Source organism: Macrobrachium nipponense, chromosome 2 (genome assembly GCF_015104395.2).
Source record: "Macrobrachium nipponense isolate FS-2020 chromosome 2, ASM1510439v2, whole genome shotgun sequence".
In the NCBI taxonomy this organism is placed as follows: domain Eukaryota; kingdom Metazoa; phylum Arthropoda; class Malacostraca; order Decapoda; family Palaemonidae; genus Macrobrachium; species Macrobrachium nipponense.
The window spans coordinates 49,789,085-49,811,753 of NC_087201.1; the positions used below are offsets into that span (position 1 = coordinate 49,789,085).

The 22,669-nt window shown below is 37.3% G+C and overlaps 1 protein-coding gene across 1 annotated transcript in view; it reads right to left on the bottom strand.

Moving 5' to 3' along the window:
- Positions 1-22,669, bottom strand: part of LOC135220562 (uncharacterized) — a 120,698-nt gene that overhangs the window by 52,467 nt on the left and 45,562 nt on the right. Inside the window, exons 3-4 of the mRNA XM_064257785.1 lie at positions 20,881-21,172; positions 335-573 (exon numbers count right to left, since the gene is read on the bottom strand). Of these exons, the coding sequence (XP_064113855.1) occupies positions 335-573; positions 20,881-21,172 (531 nt within the window). The remainder of the gene's footprint in view (positions 1-334; positions 574-20,880; positions 21,173-22,669) is intronic.

A 22,669-nucleotide genomic window follows, 5' to 3' on the forward strand; every position in this document is an offset into this window, starting at 1 on the left:
AGACTAAGACCTCAACAATTTGTCACAATAGCAGTAGATACAAAAGTAGCAGGACTAAGACTTGTAGGAAGACTCATTAAATAATGCAAAAAGGCTGCTGATGAAGACATAGACCTAATGGAAATTCAGGCAGTGTGCGCAAAGACAATGGAAGGAATGTATTCTATATCTAATCCCATAGAAGGCAAATCTAGTGTAAAACTGGTGAAGATGATTTTGTCACTGCTAGCCTCTATTCTAACCAAATTTTGCATTATCTAAGTCTCATGTAAAAACTTAACTTGTGAAATCAATCCAAAAAAGAAAAATCAATAGAAAGTAGTACTATCCTTACCCTTTTGGTAACAATTTCCTTCTCCAAAAGCAACCAAGCTAAAGTGAAGATAAAAAGAGCAGCACAGTATACAATAGTCCACAAAGCATGAGCCTGAGCACTCCATGAACCACCATCATCCTCTGGAGAGAGCCTGGTATGCCCATGACACATATAAAGGTTGTTCAACTGGAAGTCCATTGCTAAGAATAATCCACCAAGTACTCCACACAGGCTGAACATCTTTGGTGAGCTAAGTTCTGCAACAGAAAAGTCAATACAGTATTCAGCTAGCCAATGTCTTTTTACCTAATTTTGTTAGAGTTATACTATTGAATGAAAGAATCATGCATTTTGATAGGCACTTTAGTATGTATAAAATTCTACAGATGCTGTGATAAAGGAACACATTAAACCAAACCCTATGGTATGTGTAATGACAGCCTACAAAAGGTTTGTCTATCATATAATAGTTAATAACCCAAGCCCTCAAGATTAAAAACTTGGAATTTTAAAAAAAATTGTCTTCAAAATTAACTAATCTACTACAGTTGCAATTTTGTTTGCCAACAAAATGTTCCAAGACAAAAATTTCCCAAAGAAGAGCTATTTACAGGAGGTGAGTACTACTTGTGCCTAAGAGGTCCATCGATTCTTGGCAATCATACAAGGCCCTTTATTTGTTTGTTACACCTTTGAGTGTGTGAATGTCATAGTAAATATGAAATTATATATATAAGAATGGGTTTTTAAGAACAATTAGTTTAAAAACTTAGGCATAATTTTAAAACAATTTCATTAATCCCAGTAGCTGTATCTCAATTTAAGTAGGGTGACAGAGAGCTGCATAAGCCATAGACAATTAACTGCGAATTACAAGATCAATGTAGAGCAATGTTTCTTTATCATGATTCCCAGGAGCATCTAGTTGCCACAAGTGGTAACAAAGCAATGAAAAACTGATAAAATGAAAAATTTTCTAAGACAATTTGCATTTTTCATCTCCGGTTAAAAATCGGAGATGAAAAAGCACGGAATCTTGTGAGATCTGGCAACGTGTGCACGTCAGGTGAAAACCAGTCAAAGACCGTGCGCCCATGCTACTGCAATGGCTATTAGTAATAAAAAAAAAAGTAAAATATCAGAGGAAAAATGATTTACAAGAGAAGTGGACTGACCGATATTTGTGTGCCTTCAGGGGGAAAAGCATTATGCCTTGTGTGCCAAGAAACTGTTTTGGTATTGAAGGAATAAAGGAGGATTTTTTTTATTATATATTACATTCGCATGTTTTTCACAAGATATAAATATAAGACAAAATTTTACCGTTGGTTTTTTACTGAGGCCGTCTATCTAAGACCCCGATGTGTGGCCCTCCAAAACTTTAGATTCTTGACTAGTGACCCATCATTTGAAAAGGCTACACACGCCTGGATTATCCACTAGTAATCCTTTAGATTCCACATCCTTATATAGTGGCTTAAAAATAAGTTTCCAGCAACTTTGGCGAGCACAGGGAGAATAGATATTGGCCTGTAGTTACTGCAGTCTGCAGAAATGGCCCTCTTTGGAACAGGCACTGTATTACTAAACTTACGCTCATCCGCAAAGATACTACACTGACATAAATGATTGACTGAATACAGAATTTAGGCCAAAGGCCAAGCACTGGGACCTACGAGGTCATTCAGTGCTAAAACTGAAATTGACAGTAAAAGATTTGAAAGGTGTAACAGGAGGAAAACCTAGCAGTTTCACTTTATAAAGACTGGTGGGCACCCCATGTACAAAGTACCCCCAGGCTCCCTAATGACTCGACACCCTACTTCAAGGTGAAGAAATCAAGGATAATAAGGAATGCTTCCTACCCTTCTTCCCCCAAAACCCGGTAAGCCCCCCTTATCAGTGGTGTCAATTAACGGCGTTCTGGTTTTATGGCGTTTAGCTAACGATGTCTTTAACTGGATTTTTGGCGATGGTAAGTGATTTTCAGCATCAGTAAGTGGTTTATCAGCATCGATAAGCGGTTAACAGCATTAATAAGTGGTTAATAGCATTAATAAGTGGTTTATTGGTGCTTATAACATTGTAAATGCCATTTATAACTATAATTATCTGCGACTTTTGTTTAGTGGTGCTCAGCCAGGAATGAAATCCCGCCGTTCATCTTTTTCAAGAAATGCATCGCAAAAATGGACTGACACTTCCAGTAAGTCAACTGAAGAACTGCTGGGAGCAACATATGCCCGAAAGCATATAAGGCAGCAACCATTCTAATCTCATGTGCTTTCACCTTAAAGCTAGTGCATTTTTAGATAGGGGTCAAGGGGGATTCTTGACAGAATACCATAGAGTGCTGTAAGGGGATTCTTGACAGAATACTGGAGAATGCTGGAAGGGCCTCTGATTCTCTTGGTTCTGTCCAGGTAATACTGAAGGGCCCTACCATGACAAAGGACCCTTTCCTCCTCTTCTGGCCCAAGAATGTCCATAAGGTTCTTAATGGTGAACAAGCGTGGCCAGAGGTTGGATGGTGTCTTGTTCTTGGCCAGGAAACCTAGATAGAAAGTACTACAGACTGCATCTCCCTGAGTGAAATTTATTTGCTTGTCTAACGCCTGAAGTTCACTGAATTTTGGCAGTCGCCAAGGCTATAAGAAACAGTCTTCTTCGTTGAGTTCTTAAAGGAATATAGAGGCTCGAAAGAAAAGCCCCATCAGTCACTTGCGGACTACGTCCAAATTCCAAGATATGGAGTCAACACTTGTCTGCTTAGAAGTCTCAAAGGACTTATTCAGATCACTAAGATCTAGGTTAAAGTGAAGAACTAGGCCTCTGTGCTTAAAAACTGAACCCAGCATTGATCTATACCCCCTGATGGTGGAAGAAGAGAGCCCCTTGGCAGTCCTCAGGTATAGGAGGAAGTCCGCTACCTGAGCTACAGAGGTTTTAGCAGACAAGATGTTATGACTGTTACACCATCATTGCAAGACTACCCACTTAGATTGATAGACTTGCCAAGAAGACTGACAGCTATATCTGGCAATAGCCTCCGCAGCTAGTCTTGAAAATCTCTTTGCTCTGAAAAGTCTTCAGACAGTCTGAAACCTGTAAGAGAAAGAGCAGATAGTCCTTGATGGAATCTCAAAAAGTGGGCTATTTGAGTAGACGTGGATCTTGCACTTCCTTTACCATGTTGAAAGGTAGGTATGTGTACAGATCTAGATTTGACCAATTTAAAAGTATGGCATCTGTCGCCAATTTAAAAGTATGCCAGAGGGTCCGGAACCAGAGAACGAAAGAGGAAGGCGATGATTTTTCGAGGTAGTGAATAGGTCCAAGGTAGGTCTGCCCCACAGCTTCCAAGGGTTGTTGCAGACCATGGAATGCATGGTCCATTCTATGGATAAGACCTGTCTGCAAGGACTCAGTTTGTCTGCCAATAAATTCATTTTTCCCTGGATGAACCTGGTGACTAATCTCACCAGATTCTGGTCTACCTAGGAGTTCCTTTGTGACCTCACATAGGGAGAAGGAATGGGTCCTGCCATGCTTATTTATGTAGGCAAGAGCTGTGGTGTTGTCTGGGTGGACCACCAAAGTTTTGCCTGTGACTCTTTCCAAAATGGACACTTGGCCCAAATGAATGGCTATCAATTCCTTGATGTCGATATGCAAGTTCCTTTGTTCCAAAGACCACGTCCCAGAAACTTCCATGTTCCCTAGAAGGGCTCCCTAACCTAGATCTGAGGCATCTGAAAAGAAATCTAGGTCGAGGCTCACAAGGTGTAGTGACTTTCCTTCAGAAGGTCTCTCTTTGGATGTCCACCATCACCATCACAAGTCTGGCTTTATCCCCGATGTGATGGGGAACACCATGGACTCCGGTAGCATTTTTCTATCCTAATTCGCTCTTAGGAAAAACTGAAGGACTCTCATATGCAGCCTGCCTAATTCACAAACTGTTCGATGGAGGCGAGAGTTCCTAACAGACTCGTCCATCGATTCGCCGCACAAGATGGGAGGTAAAGGACAGAAAAGTGCATAACCTCATAGCTGATCCTCATCCCTAAATCAAGAATCTCCTGAGTTGGAATAATCTGTGACTTCTGCATGTTTATCAAAATTCCTAGCTCTTGGGCGAGATGAAGGGTTCTCTGAAGGTCCTTTGTGCACTTCTCCAGTGATGGTGATCAAAGAAGCCAGTCGTCCAGGTATAAAGGCATAATTATGTTGATGCCTAGAAGATGCAACCATTTCATGAGAAGGGCTAGAACTTGCATAAACACCTAAGGAGCTTTAGAAAGGCCGGAACACAGGGCTCGAAATTGAAAAACTCCTTGAAGACGAACCTGAGATATTTCCTGGAGTCTAAATGAACAACATGGAATAGGCATCTTACAAATCTAGTGTGATCATCCAATTGGCCTGATGAATGGATGATAGTGCCGACTGGCTCGTTTCCATTTTAAAATTCATCTTCCAGACAAATAAGTTCAAGGCGCTGACGTCGATGACGGGGTTCCAACCCCCTCATGACTTGGGGACAATGAAAAGGCTGTTGTACAGACCTTTCATAGAACGATCTACCTCCTCTATGGCTCCCTTCCTTAGGAGAGATGACACTTCCTTCAAAAGAGCTGCATACCTCTTGGAGCCTTTTGAGTAAGCCATCAATGTGATCAGCATGGACACTAGAGGAAGATATTCTTTTAATGGAATCAAGTAGCCTTCCTTCAGGATCTTGACCGCCCAAGGCTCTGCCCCTCTGACACTCCACCCTTACCAAAAAAGGAGGAGTCTGGCACCTACTGGTGCATGAAGAACTGATGTATCATTTTCTAGAAGATGGTCTGGAGGAAGTCCTCTTGATAGACTTTGCCAGGAACTGGACCCTAGACCGGGTTTTGGGTGGAAAACTCTGTCTACCCCCAACAAAACGGATGCTGCTGCACAGGAGAGACAGATTTAGCTGAAGAGTTTAAGCCTCTGTAGTTGACTTTTTCTGTAGGTCAGTTGCTGATCCAATGGAGAGTATAACAAGGGCAACTTCTGTATAGAAGTTATTCCCTTAGTGGTGAGAGAGCACCACAACTCCCTTTTCTTAAGAACTCCAAGAGAGAAATGGGCTGCAAGTTCTAAGGAACCATCCATAATGGCTTTATCTGCACACAACAGTATGCCAAGCCTATCCACAGAGAAGTCTACCAAAAAATCAGTACAGTCCTCCATCTTCCTAGCGAGGGCTCAGACTGTCCAATCAAGAAAACTAAAAACTTAAAATAATCTGAAGATACTCTTCACAAGAAGATCTAACCCTGAAGAATCAAACATCACTATGCTGACGAGAAGGTTGCATGGTGGGCTGAGTCAATTAGACCCAAGAAGTACCTTGGAATGAAGCAGCATCCCCCAAGGGTGGACCTTCTCCTGTCGCATAAGATAGGTACCTCCTAGTTGTCAGTCTCAATGGCGGGAAGGCAAAGGGGGCCTTACCTTGCTTTCTTTTGAAAGAGAGCCAATCTCCAACTTCCTTGAACACTTTCCTTGAAGATGAAGAAAGAACCATCTTGGGAAGGTGAGCAGGTGTCAACTTGGTTGCTCATAGGGATAGTTGAGGCAGACGAAACTGGGGCACCTAGCTGGAAGTGTGACAGAAACATTGCAAGGATATATCTCACCAGAGATGCATAGACAGAAGGAGCTGGTTCTTGTACCAAATCCTCCTTAACAGAAGAGACTGGAGAATAAGATAAGTCCTTAACAGTTTTGAGCCTAACTGGAGCCTTATGAAGCAAACCTAGAATGTCCACTAACTGCTGCTTGATGGGCACCAAAGACGGATCTTCCACTACAGACACAAGAGAACTATAAGCTGGCAAAGTGGCAGCCGGGCGCTTGACAGCTGACACTGAACTCTTGAACATTGATGGGTGCTTGGAGATTGAAACTAGCACTTGTTGATTGGGAGAGTCCACTGGGTGCCAGTGTGGGCACCTAGATAAAGACAAAGAGCTTTTTGTAATTTTGTAACCATGGGGCGTTTAGGAGCCAAATACTGGCGCTCTGAATAATAGTACTCAGGAGAAAGGTATTCAGGCCTGCACCAAGCACTGCATGATGGTTGAGGACTAGAGGAGGCTCCCTAACAAGGAATGGGGGAAGCATCAACATTGTCCTTAAGTCTCTTCAGGGGACGAGATTCACCATGAAACTGCCAAAAACCCCTCATCAGGACACCTCTGAGTGAAGAAAACTAATGAGTGCTAACAGGGACGCCTTTCCTATGGCTGTCTGTTGCAATCTGTGTGTTGCAAAAGGTTCAAGTGAGGGAGCAACTGCCTGTAAGCAAAACTCTTTTGGACCTCCAGTATGTCTTCTCACAGGTTCAGGAGTGTGTGATAGGGACATTTGTCTGGGAGAGCTGGTGGGACGACAGCCATTTCCTCCACTGGCACTGGTGCAGCACTGTTCACTTTGTCCATAAAGACTTCTAGGGACACCCTTAATTCTGCCACTGTATTGACCAGATCAAGCTTACAGTTAAACCTACACTCAAGACTGGCAATGGGATCGGGGTTGGAAGCATGGGCACTGAGCACAGGAGTAGATGGTACAATATTAGCCCTCTTACGCCGGAGCCCTAAAAATCAAAACGTCTCCCGTATGCCGGGCCTGGTTTGGAGTGAGCGCGGAAGTGGAAAAAATAATTTTTTCAAAAAATTACAGCGTGCGTACTTTTGAAGATTAAGAGTTCATTTTTGGCTCCTTTTTTTGTCATTGCCTGAAGTTTAGAATGCAACCATCAGAAATGAAAAATAATATCATTATCATATGTAAATAATTCGATATATGGTAGCGAAAAAAAAAAAATTCATACATAATTGTATTCAAATCACGCTGTGCAGAAAACGGTCAAAGCTAACCAGTTACTTTTTTTTGCGTTGTATTGTACACTAAATTGTAATCATTTTTATATATAATACATTGTAAAACAATAAAAGCAACACCGGAAAAATGTTATCACAAAATGATGTACGAATTCGTAACGAGCGGACGTAAAAAAATGTTATTTTTAAAAATTCACCGTAATTCTAAATAATGTTCTAGAGACTTCCAATTTGTTTCAAAATTAAGAAAAATGATTGAATATTACGATACTGTAAGAGTTTTAGATTAGAATTGCAGATTTCGACCATTTCGGACGAGTTAAATTTGACCGAATGTCGAAATTTTAATATGTATATTTTTTTATATGGACATATTTCGAAGATGGAAAAAGCTACAACCTTCAATTATTTTTTATTGTATTCTTCATGAATTTGCGCACATTTTGATATATGAAACTCTATAAAAAGGCTAATATGAAAAGGAGCAAATATTAGGATAATGCCATGTACGTATTTCGGAGACTTGCGGCCGCGAATCGGCGCACGGAGTGAAGGTAAATATATTTTTCAAAAATTCACCATAAATCACAATATTGTTTTAGAGACTTCAAATTTGTTTCAAAATGAAGAAAAATGACAGAATATTACTAGGCCGTAGAGTTTTAGCTTACAATTGCGTTTTTTCCAACTATTTTCGGTAGAGTCAAATTTGACCGAACGTGGTTTTTTTTCTATTTATCGTGATTTATATGCAAATATTTCGAAAAAAGAGAAAAGCTACAACCTTCAATCATTTTAGTTGTATTCTACATGAAATTACGCACATTTTCATATATAAAACTTTATGTAACAGCTAATTTTAAATGGTGCAAACATTTCGACAATCGCACAAAAAAAATCTGATTTTTTTCGGAAGTTACCGCGCGAACGTAATGTTTTTTTTTTCATAAATTCACCATAAATCGAAATATTGTGCTAGAGACTTCCAAGTCGTTGCAAAATGAAGGTAAATGATTGAATATTACTAGAATATAAGAGTTTTAGCTTACAATTGCGTTTTTCGACCATTTCGGTAGAGTCAAAGTTGACCGAAAGTTGAAATTTTTGCACTTAACGTTATTTATATGAAAATATTTCAAAACTGATAAAAGCTACAACCATGGGTTGTTTTTTGTTGTATTGTGCAGGAAATTGCGCACATTTCCATATATAAAACTTTATGTAACGGCAAATTTAAAAGGGTGCAAACATTAGGACAATCGCACGAAAAAATTTATCGGAAGAGTTATCGCACGAACGTAAGGAAAAAGGTTTTTTCATAAATTCACCATAAATCGAAATATTGTGCTAGAGACGTCCAATTTGTTGCAAAATGAAGGCAAATGATTGAATATTACTATAATGTAAGAGTTTTAGCTTACAATTGCGTTTCTCGACCATTTCTGTAGAGTCAAAGTTGACCGAAGGTTGAAATTTTTGCACTTATCGTTATTTATATGAAAATATTTCAAAACTGATAAAAGCTACAATCATGAGTATTTTTTAGTTGTATTGTGCATGAAATTGCGCACATTTTCATATATAATACTTCATGTAAAGGATAATTTAAAATGGTGCAATAATTATGTCAAAGTGACGAAATAATTTCCGAGATGTGTCACTGATACTTTTTAGTGCGATAAGAAAGAAATTCGCGCTTGCGCGCCTGCGTAGCGATTGTAAACAAAACAACGCCTTGATCCGTGAACTCCCAGCATCCCCCAAGGCGCGTGATACAAAAGTTTTCGGCTGGTAGGCCTATAAGTATTTTTCCGCGAATTTTAAAAAAAAACTTTTTTGAGCCGACGTATGATACGTCCAATCGGCATACGGGAGACATTTTGACTCGACGTTTAATACGTCCAATCGGCGTAAGAGGGTTAGGTGGACTGAGGATGGGAGAACAGGCTGGAACAGGGGAAGAAGGAATGGCACAATCAACTGCTGCATTACATTTAAGAGTAGGTTCCAAACTATGAGCCCTACTTTCGGCTCTTGGGGCTGCCTTCCTTTTCAAAACTCTACCTAGTTTATCTAAATGAGATTTCAGCAACTTCCAGTCTTTCGTCCCAATCTTTACACTCCTCACATATAAGATCTATTGAACACACTTGTCCTCTACATTAGAGCAGATCGTAAGAGTCATAAGTGGCTCTAGTTAACCTTGTCTTACAACCCTCCCTACAATATCTAATGCTGGAGGAACTAGAGTCCGACATGATAAGTACAAAAATGGTACAAACTGTCCAAGCTAAGCCTGAAGGCTAAACATAAGTGAATACTTCACCAATTCCTGGAAGGATAGCCCAAAATAATGATGAAATAATTAATCAAAAGCTGCTACAAACATTCTATGTTGCATTGAAGGCCAGCAGAAAAGAAGTGAAGTCATTTTCTTTGTTGTTCCTATTGTTTTCTGATAGTGGGTGAAGAGTCACCTACACAGAAACAATAAAGCGCTACTGTGATTTTTAAATTTAATCTGCCACAAGATTGGAAAAGTACAGCTTTCTAGTCAACCCCATATTCACATTCTTGAGATTTGCAGACTTACCTATTCATGGATTTATCTGTGGGACCTATCTAGAAATTATTCGTGGGAGGACTCGCTCACTTGCTGATTTTTCATCAATAAATATTCACTAATTAGTTTATTTTGACATTATTTTTTACTAAATACATTTTTAGGGTACAAAATTGATTGACTAATTTTCAAATATTAATATCAATTAATACTGTATTAAGTTTAATAGGATTAAATGATATTAGATAATAAAAACAGTAATTCTCTCTCTCTCTTTCTTACTGAGATATATATTTTTTGTATGATAAATAAATGATTTACTAATTTTCAAATAATGTAAGCAGCAATAATACTAATTTATTAAAGAAAATACTATAGTGAATTAGTAAGATTTTAGTTTGTAAATTAAAAATTATGTAAGAATGAAAGAAAACCCAATCTTTAAGCATAGAGATTTGGAGAGAGGGGGAGTGCTGCCATTTTAATCAGTCTCTAATAATTGCTGCCATCTTGGGGTCAAAGAATACACTACAGGCAGCCCGCGGTTACTGTTGCTATCGGTTACCAGCATTTCGGTTTTATAGTGCCTGTTTAATACATATCTGGGTTTTACCCTCCGTAGGGTTTATAGCACCAATAGCACCAATGTCTGGTTATCAGTGGCTTAAGGTAAGTGTTGGGACCGCCTCACAAAATAAAAACATAACAAATATGCATCTTTTCCTTGACTCTTTTAAAAAGTTATCCTTTACTTCACTGTATCCAATAATACTGCATGTAGTCTCATATTATTATTCTACTATTCTAATAGTACAAACAAACCAATCATGTTTAGGTTTAGAAAAGCCTGCCGAGAGAGGAGGAAAGATTATTTCGCAGTAGGTATTCAACTCAATTCAGAGCGATTTTCTTGCTTCTATTTAGCGTAAATTAATATCTATAAGCTCTATTTATATGGGACAAGGTTATTTTTTATTATATGAAGTGTTTTTAAGTTGAAATATGACTTAAATAAGTCTTCTTCTGAATGAGATTATTTTTTTCATTAATAGATGGCACCATTGCCTGGTTATCGATGCCTAGGCTTAAGTGCTGAGAGACCCTCTTGAAATACAAACATAACTTATTTGCAACTTCCCCTTGGCTCTTTTAAAGTTATACTTTACTTCACTGTATCCAATAACACTGTATGTAATCACATATTACTATAGTATTATAAAATATAAACAAAGCAACCCATGTTTTGGTTTGGAAAAGTCTGCTGAGAATGGAGGTAAGATTATTTTTCAGTATTTGACTCAATTCAAGGCAATTTTCTTGCTTCTGTTTAGCATAAATTAACCCTTAATGGACAGATTGATCCCCGGGAGTAATAATAATAGGTTTTTAGCTGGTGGGCGGATTGATCCTGTAGATAAACAATATTACGTGCCATTGATTTGGAAAGAGTTTGGCGAGAAAGAGGTGCCAATACTTTTATAGCTCTTAAATTCACTAATGGAAAAGACAAGCAAAACATCTCGCTAACATACAGGAGAAGAAAATTCGCTTTAATAAGCCGAGTTAGTGAAGGAGAGAGAGTTGCGTAGGAAGGAGTACCCCATCTTGCCTGACGCAGTGCCCCAGGCTACAATCTATGAGCAAAGGGATGTTCATTTATGATCAAATTATGATAAATAACATAGCTTTGGTTTATTAATACCCAAAAATAAATATAAAATTCATAATAATCATGATTTAGTAACACTTTGTAAAAATACAAAGAAAAACAGAATGCCCATATCTCAAAACTATACTTATTGACCTTAAAATTCTATCTTCTCCCTTGGTTTTAAAGCTATAGCATTGAAATTTGGTATATAACTTAGAAAGACATTATAGAATAATCATCAAGCCCTTTTTCCCAATTTTTGGGTTTCAATTTTTTTCTAACTTTTTTTTCTGATTTATAGGGTTTATTTTTTGCCATAATGAAAACATTCATATCTAGCAAAAAAATTACCTTTAGAAAAAAACTCTTCATTGGATTGGATGATACATCAGGTCTATAATAATCCCAGGTCCTAATATTAAATATCAAGGGAGGAGATAGAATTTGAAAAGTGGCTATTTTCTGGATAAATCACTCTGGCGTCACAAAACCAAAGGTCAGAGGCAAAAACCATATGCGGTTTGGAGATGTCCCAAGTCACCTTATTAAGTGGTATGAATATCAAAGTCCTGTCCTTAAATAATGGCATTAGTCGGCCGGCCCCCTTAATCTCAATTAACTATTTATGTGGGACAAGGTATTTTTTGTTACTACAGGCAGTCCCCGGGGGTTCCGTTCTTGAGACGAAAATCGTCGTAAGCCAGAACGAAACTTGGAAATATGCCTTAAACTAATAAAAAGTTATAAAAACCTTACTTGTAATCCTTATGTATACAGTGGATGTTGTGTAATGGGGTTATTTCAATGCCAAAGGATGGTTCTTGGAGGTATAAGCTTTATTGTTATCCTCTGGTGACACTATAAATGCACATTCTTGAAGTACCAAATCCTTAGGTGAGATTATACACTAAATGCACATTCTTGTGACACTATAAATGCACATTCTTGAAGTACCAAATCCTTATGTGAGATTATACACTAAATGCACATTCTTGTGACACTATAAATGCACATTCTTGAAGTACCAAATCCTTAGGTGAGATTATACACTAAATGCACATTCTTGTGACACTATAAATGCACATTCTTGAAGTACCAAATCCTTATGTGAGATTATACACTAAATGCACATTCTTGAAGTACAAATCCTTGGGTAACAGTAATGTGTAGTACATCCTGGAGTACACTAAAATCCCAGTCTGGTAGTTCTAGAAGGTAAAAGTATACACAATTAGTACAAAATACTACACAAAGTCCTGAATGCAATATGTAAATTATAGATACATGTATCAAGAGTAAAAGAGTTAATGTATGTTAATTAATTACTTACTTTTAGTTTATAATTCCTTACTTTGAGATATATCAAGAGTAAAAGAGTTAATGTATGTTAATTAATTCCTTACTTTTAGTTTAAAGTTGTCGTGCACTGCCTTCTCCAAACTTTTTCACTACTGCCTCATGCAGCACTCTAGCCTTCTCCTGGATCACACTTAAGCTCACTCGAACACGTCGCTGGTTCTGGTCCTCCAGCCATATCATCAGCAATTTCTCCATTTCAACAATGCTCTGGCTACGTTGCTTCTCGTTAATCACCACTGACTTCATCGGTGCAGCATCCTTAACGTGCTTCAGAATACGTTCCTTATCCTTGACTATGGTTACCACCGTCGTCCTGCTCAACCCTAAAGCATGACCTATCTCGGTGTTAGTTTCTCCCTTGACGACGTCGTATTTTACCTCCATGGTGATGACCTTCCTCTTCTTGGATGAACTATCATCAGAGGAAGTACTCTGCCGTTTAGGAGCCATAGTAAAGGCACGAAAAATCCAATGAAAATCAGCAACGTAGCAGGACACAACCTAGTGAAATGCAGGCAGGCACACGATTGAAGTGGCGTCCTTTGGTATTGTTACGCTTAGTGTCCTCGACCGTTCGAGGTCGTTGTTCGGTCAATTTACCATACAGTTTAATAGCGTAAATTAATTTATGCGCCTCTGCTCAGAAGCTAGTTCTGCGTATGAGGTATCATTAAAAAGCACAAAAAACCTCGTAACCTTGGAATTTGCGATGTAATCTAACCAGAAACTTAGTTTTGTTAATTATGTACTGGAAACAAGCAATGATTTTTTCATTATTTGCGCTTTTGGACTGTTTTAAACTGCGCATCCCAAGCTAGTGTATTCATTCGCTCGGAAACTAGTTCCGCATATGAGGCGTCACTAAAAAAAATTTTTAAAATACAACATAAAAAGTGTCGAATATCATCATAACCTCAAAATTTTTGTTGTAATGTAACCAAAAACTTATTTTTATTATATACTGTGCTAAACTATAATGGATTTTTATCATAGCATGCGTTTTTTAAAAGCGTCGTTAACTCGGAGCGTCGGAAGCGTCAGCGTCGTAACCTCGGAACAAGCATCGTAACCCAGGGCGGATTTTTCAATGAATATTTAAGAAAAGCGTCGTAACCTCGGAACGTCGTAAGCCGGAACCGTCGTAACCCGGGGACCGCCTGTATATGAAGTGTTTTTAAATTGAAAAATGACTTAAATATGTCTTGTGAACTAGATTAAGTTATTTTTTCGTGAATAGATGGTGTCGGGAGCATGGTTTTTGTGTATAAAATCAACAGATTCCATTCGCTATTTTCATCCTATTTCATAATAATACGAGATTTACATTTTTTTTTTATCTGCTTGACAACAGTGAAATGTGTTCTTTCATGACCAGTATTTTTCAATAAAATATTTTTTTCTCCACTATTATTAGCAGTGTGAATATTTTTTTTTTTCAGATTCAGCTACAACTGCAGCTTAAAAGTTAGCAGTACTGTAATTCCTTACCAATATTTTCTCCATACCAAATAAAGGTATAATGCAAAAATATTTAAGTCCTATTCTACTTAATGCCATTTTGTAACATACCTACGGTAATTTTTTACTATCGTACGATGGCTGAAATACATGCAAAACATTGTTATTATCAGATTTGGATTGGTTGTTGTAGCAAAATAAAACTGTTTTTGTTGAGTTGTTTATGGCTGTAGCATTTAATCAATGATTATAACGTTACTAACAATACTTTTATCATTCTCTTTTGCTTTTTCAACTTATTTAACAAGAAATGTGTAGAGATGGAGGAAATATTAGTATTCTGTAAAAGGTGACTTTTTAGAATTCTCCCTCTCTCAATCTAAGCCAAGATTCATCGAATCTGACAATCATTTGTAGAACTACCATGCAGACCATAGTATGTAAATGATTAGGCAAATGAAATGATACTGTCTAAGGCATCATTAACAAGCCTAGGGCACTGTAAGGTGGATTGTGGTACCAGTAGACTTTTGAATTTTAGTTAGCGACAATTTTCTGTTACCGTCAAGACCCCAGGAGCAGAACCTTGGTTGGTAACTGGGGGCTGCCTATACTAAAAAAATCAATCTCTCTCTCTCTCTCTCTCTCTCTCTCTCTCTCTCTCTCTCTCTCTCTCTCAAACCAACTGGTATTAACACATTTATCGGTAAATATTCACTAATTAGTGTATGTATTTCGATGTTATTTTCAAAACTAAATACATTTTTATGATTGAAAAATGATTTACTAATTTTCAAATATTAATATTGATTAATACTGTATTAAGTTTAATAGGATTAAATGATATTAAATAATAAAAATAATAATTCTCTCTCTCTCTCTGTTTCGTATAATAAATAAATGCTTTACCTAATACATACATAATAAGCTTTGCCTAATACGTACATAATAAGTACTAAATTTCAAATACTAATAAGACTAAAGAACAATACTATAGAGATTCATTTCAATCTTTTGATATTATAAGAAGTTATTTTCTCTCTCTCTCTCTCTCTCTCTCTCTCTCTCTCTCTCTCTCTCTCTCTCTCTCTCTCTCTCTCTCTCTCTCTCTCTCTCTCTCTCTCAGATAAAATATTTTCTATGTCCCTGAATTAATTCATAAATAATTTCACTCTAGATGGCCAAATATATGATATTGCCCATTCAATGGTGTGTGTGTGTGTGTGTGTGTGTGTGTGTGTGTGTGTGTGTGTGTGTGTGTGTGTGTGTGTGTGTGTGAGTGTTATTGGCAGTACTTATATATTTCTAATGGTAAAATGTTTACGACTTTGAAATGATATTAATAACTTCATTCCAAAGATTAATACAGTAACAGAATAATAATTTAAGGTGTATTGGATGTAGGATGATACTTTAAGTATATATTTTGTATTTGAACTTTCAAGATCAACAGTTATAAATATTTTAGAGAAGGTTCTGAGTATTTGCTGATTCTAGATATTAGCAGAGAGGCCTAGTATGCATCCCCATGAATATGGGAAGCTCACTTATATGAAAAGAAGAGTTACATTTTTTAAAAGTATATTTATGCAGTATATTTTGTTACAAATAGTGTATTGGAAAAAAAAGGTAGATAATTGCCTTTTGCATAACATTTTCAGTTTAAAGAGTGATGGCTGTTGTTTATAAGTACGCATGTTAAGTGTTTACCATAATGTGTTACTGGCAACGTTAAATAAGGAAGGGCACTGAGTTGCCAGGTGGTGATATTGTGGCATTATTTAAATGATTTAGGACAATGGGGAAATGGCTACTGGCGTACGAGTCATCCAGAACATTCCGCTCGAATCTCTCGGCTATATCAACTGAACATAATGAGATGTCAACTGAATAAAAAGTTGAGTGAGTATTAGAGAAGTATGTTGGAACATCACTTTCATTTAGACAACAAAGTTCATGCTCCACAACAAACCTCTCTATTTTGGCCCCTGATATGTCAGCAGAGTGGCTAGTATCCCAACGGGGACTATGAGCATTAAATTCTCCTACTATAAGCAGGGGGTCAGGTAAACAGTTAATTAATTCAGATAGATCACTGAAGTTTGAATGGAAATTTGGTTGATTGTACAAACTACATACAGTAATCATACTTTCATAAGGCATACATGGTTTGACGGCTGTTATCTGATAGAACAGAGCTGGTATATTAAAGGTTCATATGTTACACTGTTGTGAACATATAAAGCAGTGCCAAGTTTTCCACCATCTGTTTGCGAATAACAAGCAAGCTTGTAGTGCCGGATTTGTGCAGGGTTGGGCCCTACATGTTGTAGGCAGATGCACATAGGGTTGTAGTCCCGCAGAACTCTTTGTAGTTCACCCATCACAAACGTGTCAAAAGACCATTTACGTTCCATTGGATGGTTTTATGATCCATTACTGGGTGGTAAAGGTTTTAAATTCTTCAGGTTAACTGCAGAATTTATTTTGTCTCTTGGTTTATACATATTTGAGGTGCTTTGAGGTTTATTAATTGTAGTATTTATTCGTTGAGAATTAAAATCAACAGTTGACTGTTTTTCATAACTGATTATTAATGTGTCTATTTTTTATTTAACTATTTCCTTCTTGTATTGCAAAGATTTAGAACTTGGTCCGTCCTCATAATGGTAGGCTAAAGGACATTTTTGCAATCGAATAAAATTATTTATGCAATTCCAGATTGAGTCTTCTGTTTTGGTTTGTAATTGGTTGCAAGCACTTATAAAGCACTCATTACAACCACAAGACTGAGCATGCTTGTTGTTAATAATTGTTGATTCAGTCTTTCTGACTGAAGTGTTGCCCCCTTTATTAAAGACTGATTTTCCTGCATTGGAAACTTCCAATTTTGTGTTTAGATTTTTTGTTGTCCTCTGTGGTAAAGTATGTTGGTTTAAGGAACTACTTGATTTGCTGTTAAAAGATTTTGGTTTAGTGGAAGATTGGTGTGTATTAGACACATTTTGATTCACATCTTAGTCTGATTTTCATTAGTGCCACACAAGGAAGTACTGTAATCAGTCACAGGTTGGGATTGTTAGAGAGTGGTTAACTGGTCCATTACAAATCTCTTGTTGATTGTTACCTTGTTGTATACGTGATAGGGATGGAGGGCAGTTGTGAACCTACACTTGTAATGAAGTCAGCACAGTTTCTTTTGAATCTTCACTTGATCCAGGTAGGGTTTTTTTTAATTGACTGCACTTCTCAACATTTGGTTTTTTTCCTTTTAGGCAGAGTTCTTTCCAGGATTCTTTTCTTTTTGTCATTTCGGAGTTGGAGTTATTTGATTCTCCTTCCATTGGAGTTCCCAGAGCAAAGCTATCAGAATCTTCAATGTTAATAGCAGCAGCAGCGGATAGAATTATGTACTTATTTTGGATGTTGGTACTATTAGCATGTTGGATATGTTGCGTATCTTTATTTATTTAGGTTTTTAACAGTAGTTGTGAAAGGGGGATTTTTGAATGGATCAAGGACCCCCCTTACTTTTAACTCCAGTCTAGCTTCTTTAGCTGTCATTCCTGTTCTAGTCATTGACAGTTTAAGCTACGTATTGTATTGGTAAAAGGAGCACTCTTTAGATCTAGGATGATGAGCTAAGCCATAATTGGCACACTGCACATATGGCCTTATTACGACATTTTTTGTATGTGTGGCTAAATTTTGAGCACTGTGTGCACTGAAGCAGTTTTGGTATGAATGGGCATACTTCTCTACTTTGCCCAAGAATTTTAACTTTAAGTGGAAGACTTTGGCCCGTAAATTTTACTGAAGCAATTTTAATTTTTTATCCCTTCTGCTTGGAATTGAATAAACCTCTAGGTCATGGATATTATTATACCTTAGTTTAAGGGAGTCAAGTAGCAAGTGTCTTGGAGGTAGATCTTCATGTTCAATGTTAGGTAAGATGACTGTACCTTGTACATAATTTGAAATTTCATGGCTTGTCATTGTTACTTTTAGGCCATTAACTTTTTATGTTCAAAAAGGCAGTGGACTGTTTTTTTAGTGGTTACAACCACTCATTAGTTTTGGTATATCTGCAGTCCATTTCTTGGGATGGACACAGGTTCAGTAATTTGTTTTCAACTAAAGCAGTTGGAATTTTATGTACTGTTTCAAGGATCAGAAATCTTGACCAGTTCTCTGATCCAAAAAGGTGGTCAAAATGCACCAGTGTAGGGTCCAGTCAGAAGTTTCTGTTCCTTTTTGGGGCCTGCTTTGTACGTGATGCCAGTGTTGGAGGGTTGGGAGGGTTATTCGCCTCCAATTCAGTTATCTTTTTCCATGTATGGTTCCAATGTTACAACAATGGAATCTACCAAGAGGTTTTTACTTCTATTGCACCTTGACGGGTATTCTGATACTTCATTTGAAGCAGGATGGTGGTTCTTTGACGCGCTAGTGTCATCTACAACTACGCAAAGGTGGTTAGAGGAGGGGGTTCCAGCAGTCGTCAACTGTGCTACGACTGTACCATCAGTGTGCCCAGGGGTACTTAAATCTTTATTTATATTTTCCATAAAGATTAGAGAGAAGAAAAAAGAATCACCTGAAAACCTTAAAAAAAAAATCATCAGCCTTTCATGGAGTTTATTCTTTCACCAAAGGCACAAGTGAGAACTGACTCCCATATGTCCGCGCCCCTACCCTCCCCCACAGGGGATGGCACAACATGATTAGTGTGTCCCAAGTGTAAGCTAAACCCCACCTTAATCATGTTATGGGCAAACTGGGTAGAATGCCGAGAGTCTTATCTCCAGGTCCAGACTCCCCTGAAATCCGTGGTCCAGCCCTGAGGAATAGTTCTGCCCTTGAGATATCAAATTGATATTCCTTAGGTCCGAACATTATTGGATAGCTGATGGTCATACCACAGTTTCGACTATTTAGCTTCGGATATAAACCCAGTCCCAGCTATGATATATTTCCTTATTTATCAGGCCCAATAAATTTTTGCAAAAGTCAAAAATTCCACAAACATTAACCCAAAGAAATATTATTATGATATATGGGACTCTTGGACTTGAACCCAGGAACAAATTCCTGGGGTTCAAGAGCCCATCTTACCACGTCAAGGTGGTCCCAGTTTGAGGGGGTGTAATTTAAGTATAATTAATTTTTATTATTAGACTATATATTAAACATTATCTCTTCTTTATTTTGTAAATAAGCTTCTGTAAACTTAGTGTTTGCTATAAATCTTTTGTGTATTAAATTTCACTCATATACTTGTTAGAAATCTACAAGCCCCTTGAATCTGTTAATGCATATAACAGAAGGGTTCCTATGTATGAAATAACAAAAAAAGTGATGCCTTTCAATATAAAATTTGAATGAATAAGACTGCTTAAGCAATTACTGAAATAAAAAAGAAAGTACAGGCAGTCCTGGGTTACAACGCGTTCGGCTTACAACGTTCCGAGGTTAAGGCACTTTTCAATTATATGCATCAGAAATTATTTCCAGGGTTACGACGCATGTTCCAGGGTTACGACACCTAATATGCTGACCTGGCACAAAAAATATGACACCAAAAATGCAAAAAAATCAATATTTGAAGGTTTTTATTGATGAAAAATGCAATAAGAATGCAGTTTACATAGTTTTGAATGCACCCAAAGCATTAAAAGCAATGTTTTCTTAGGATTTTTTATGATCTTCCAGCTTACAACGATTTTTGGGTTACAACGCGTCTCAAGAACGGAACACTCGTCGTAACCCGGGGACTGCCTGTACTGGTAAAAAGATCAAGAAAACCTGTTCAGTTGACATGTCGGGAAACTCAAACAGGGTAAAATTTACAATGACACAACTACAAGAGAAGTACATACTTCTTCTAGACTTAGCTGGCCTTAAGCCAACACTGGCTCTTGCTCTTAAGCAGCCTGTAATAGAGACAAGTACTTGTATGGAAAAAAAAAACAAAAAAAAAGTATAAAGCAAAAAAAGCTCAACGCTATGTTTGTAAACTTGAGAAAACATGACAGATTTTTAATAAATTTGTATTTTTCATAGCTAACAAACCTTCTGTCTTGACAACAGGATAATTCTTTGCGCCAGCTGGAAACCGGTTAAAAAGCCATTCACTAGGAATTAAGATGACAAAAGGTATCAGAAACAATCACTGGGCCTGTGACAGTGCTGAACCACAGCAGGTCTAGAGTGAAAGAAAGGATGAGTGTGTCAAGAGAACTTGTTCAACAATGATAAACACTCCACTGTTTGTTATAGTAAAGGAAGTTAATAAATAGTTAAGTGTAGAAAGTGAGACCTAAGGAAGACAGTATGTGCAGATGACATGAGATGTGTTGGGATGAGATGAGGCGAGAGAGCAATCAGATAGAGAACTTGTATATTTGGAAATGGCAAAATGCCAACCAATGCAAGTCCAGAAAAATCATGGAAAAAAGGTAAAGATGAGGATTTTGACTAGATGGGAATTCAGAAAGACTAACAAGATATGTATGAACTGAAGGAACTATGTACATTATACATATACAGTAGCTGTATATCCCTCTATGCATAAAACCTAATTTAATGGCAAGATAGTTATTTTGATGGTGCTTGTTACATTGTAAAAGTATCAATTTCAACTCACCTGGACCTCTATAGAAGAAGTAGATAATAATCATGTACATAACAACAAGGCCCATCAATGGCTCTTGTGTATGACATAGAACTCTCTTTCTGTCTAGAGCATACACAATCATGACGCTAGCTAAGCCATGAAACATCCCAGTCTTCAGAATCGTGATAGGAGATGATGGTCCAAGGCGCATAAACTGACAAAAATAGCTGTAACGTAGTTGTATGTACAATACAATAGGTAGAGCCGTGAATATAGATGTGAAGATTAGAGCTGAATATGCATCTCCAGCAACATTAACAGACTGAAAAATTGCAAAACAGAAATGTTAAAGATACAAAATTCAAACAAGTAAATGCATGAAAAATCAACAATCATTTAAAAATTTGAGGCTAAAACTCAGCACTTAAACTGTTAAAATGGACATCAAGATGTTGGAAGATTCACTACCTTTACCATGAAAACCATAATTAAAGATTAGCAAAACATTCAGTCTACATATAAAAAAAAAAGAAAAAAAATCAACAGACATAATACTTTAACAAAACTCTTGGAAATCAATGAATCAAATACAGGCAATATCCGGTTATCAGTGGGGGTTCCGTTCTCGGCAGGGTGCTGATAAGGAAAAACAGCCAATAACCAAAACTCAGTGATTTATGGCAGTTATGAGGCTGAGATTCGGTTAATGGCACCTCTTTTAGGTATGTTATGGCACCGATAACCGAAACTCGGCCTATTATAGCACCATAAATTGCTGATTTTATGGCACTAGACAAGCAGCATTACCCGAGTCCGCCGGTAACCGGGGACTGCCTGTATTGCATTTTGGTAAAAACTGAAAGCAAACTTGCAAATCTCAGAAGTGAACACAATATTAATAGTGTGTTAATAGTTTTCGATTGCATATAAGGACCACTCCAATACATACTGGTGACTACTGTATTTGATGGCATATAAGACGCACCCTCATTTCAGCAGGTCAGATTCAGGAAAAATTTTTTTTAGTGTATTTAAGCATACAGTATTGTTAAAAACAGTCTAGCTGTACATTATACAAGCAGAAACATAGCTGTATAAAAGCAATTTGGCAGTACAGGCAAGCAATAAGCATACACAACATCTCTCAATAGCAGGAGATAATAATAATAATAATGTTGTACAATCATTAGAAAACCAACAACTCATTGAAAATGTTGTACCTATGGACTATGAAGTCGTAAAAATTTGCTAATTACATAAATCAAAATGTCGTAGGTCATACAGCACTGACAAAGATCATACCATAGTTTTATTTCTTGCCAACAGATGGCATTACCGGTAAGTCAGAGCACTGATCAGATGATGTTTATAAATGCAAGTCACAGCATTTCAGATTAGATTACTTTCATTTTTACAAATTCATTTTTAAAGCACAGGTAATAATACAATAATACCAACAATAAAATAAGGATGCATGGAGTTTAGGGTAAGTAAAAGTACCGAGCGTAAGCTGGGTCAGTGAGCGTCAGAAAGAAGATTAGCCTAGGCCTACGGGAGGTCTCAAACTTTACCTACAATGTATAAGACGCAGGGCAATTTTTTTAGCCAAATTTTTTTTTTAAAAAGTATGTCCTATATGCCATCAAATATGGTATACTCGGGAAAAATTCCCCCTCCCTTCTCCAATTTTGATAGCCTTCCCAACTACAAGTTATTTTAAAGCTTCTTGCCTTTTTGTGTTCAAATATTACTGTGACAGATAAGAAACAGTAAATCTTGTTTGTCCTGATAGAAATACAGATCCCTTTGGCTCTTATGC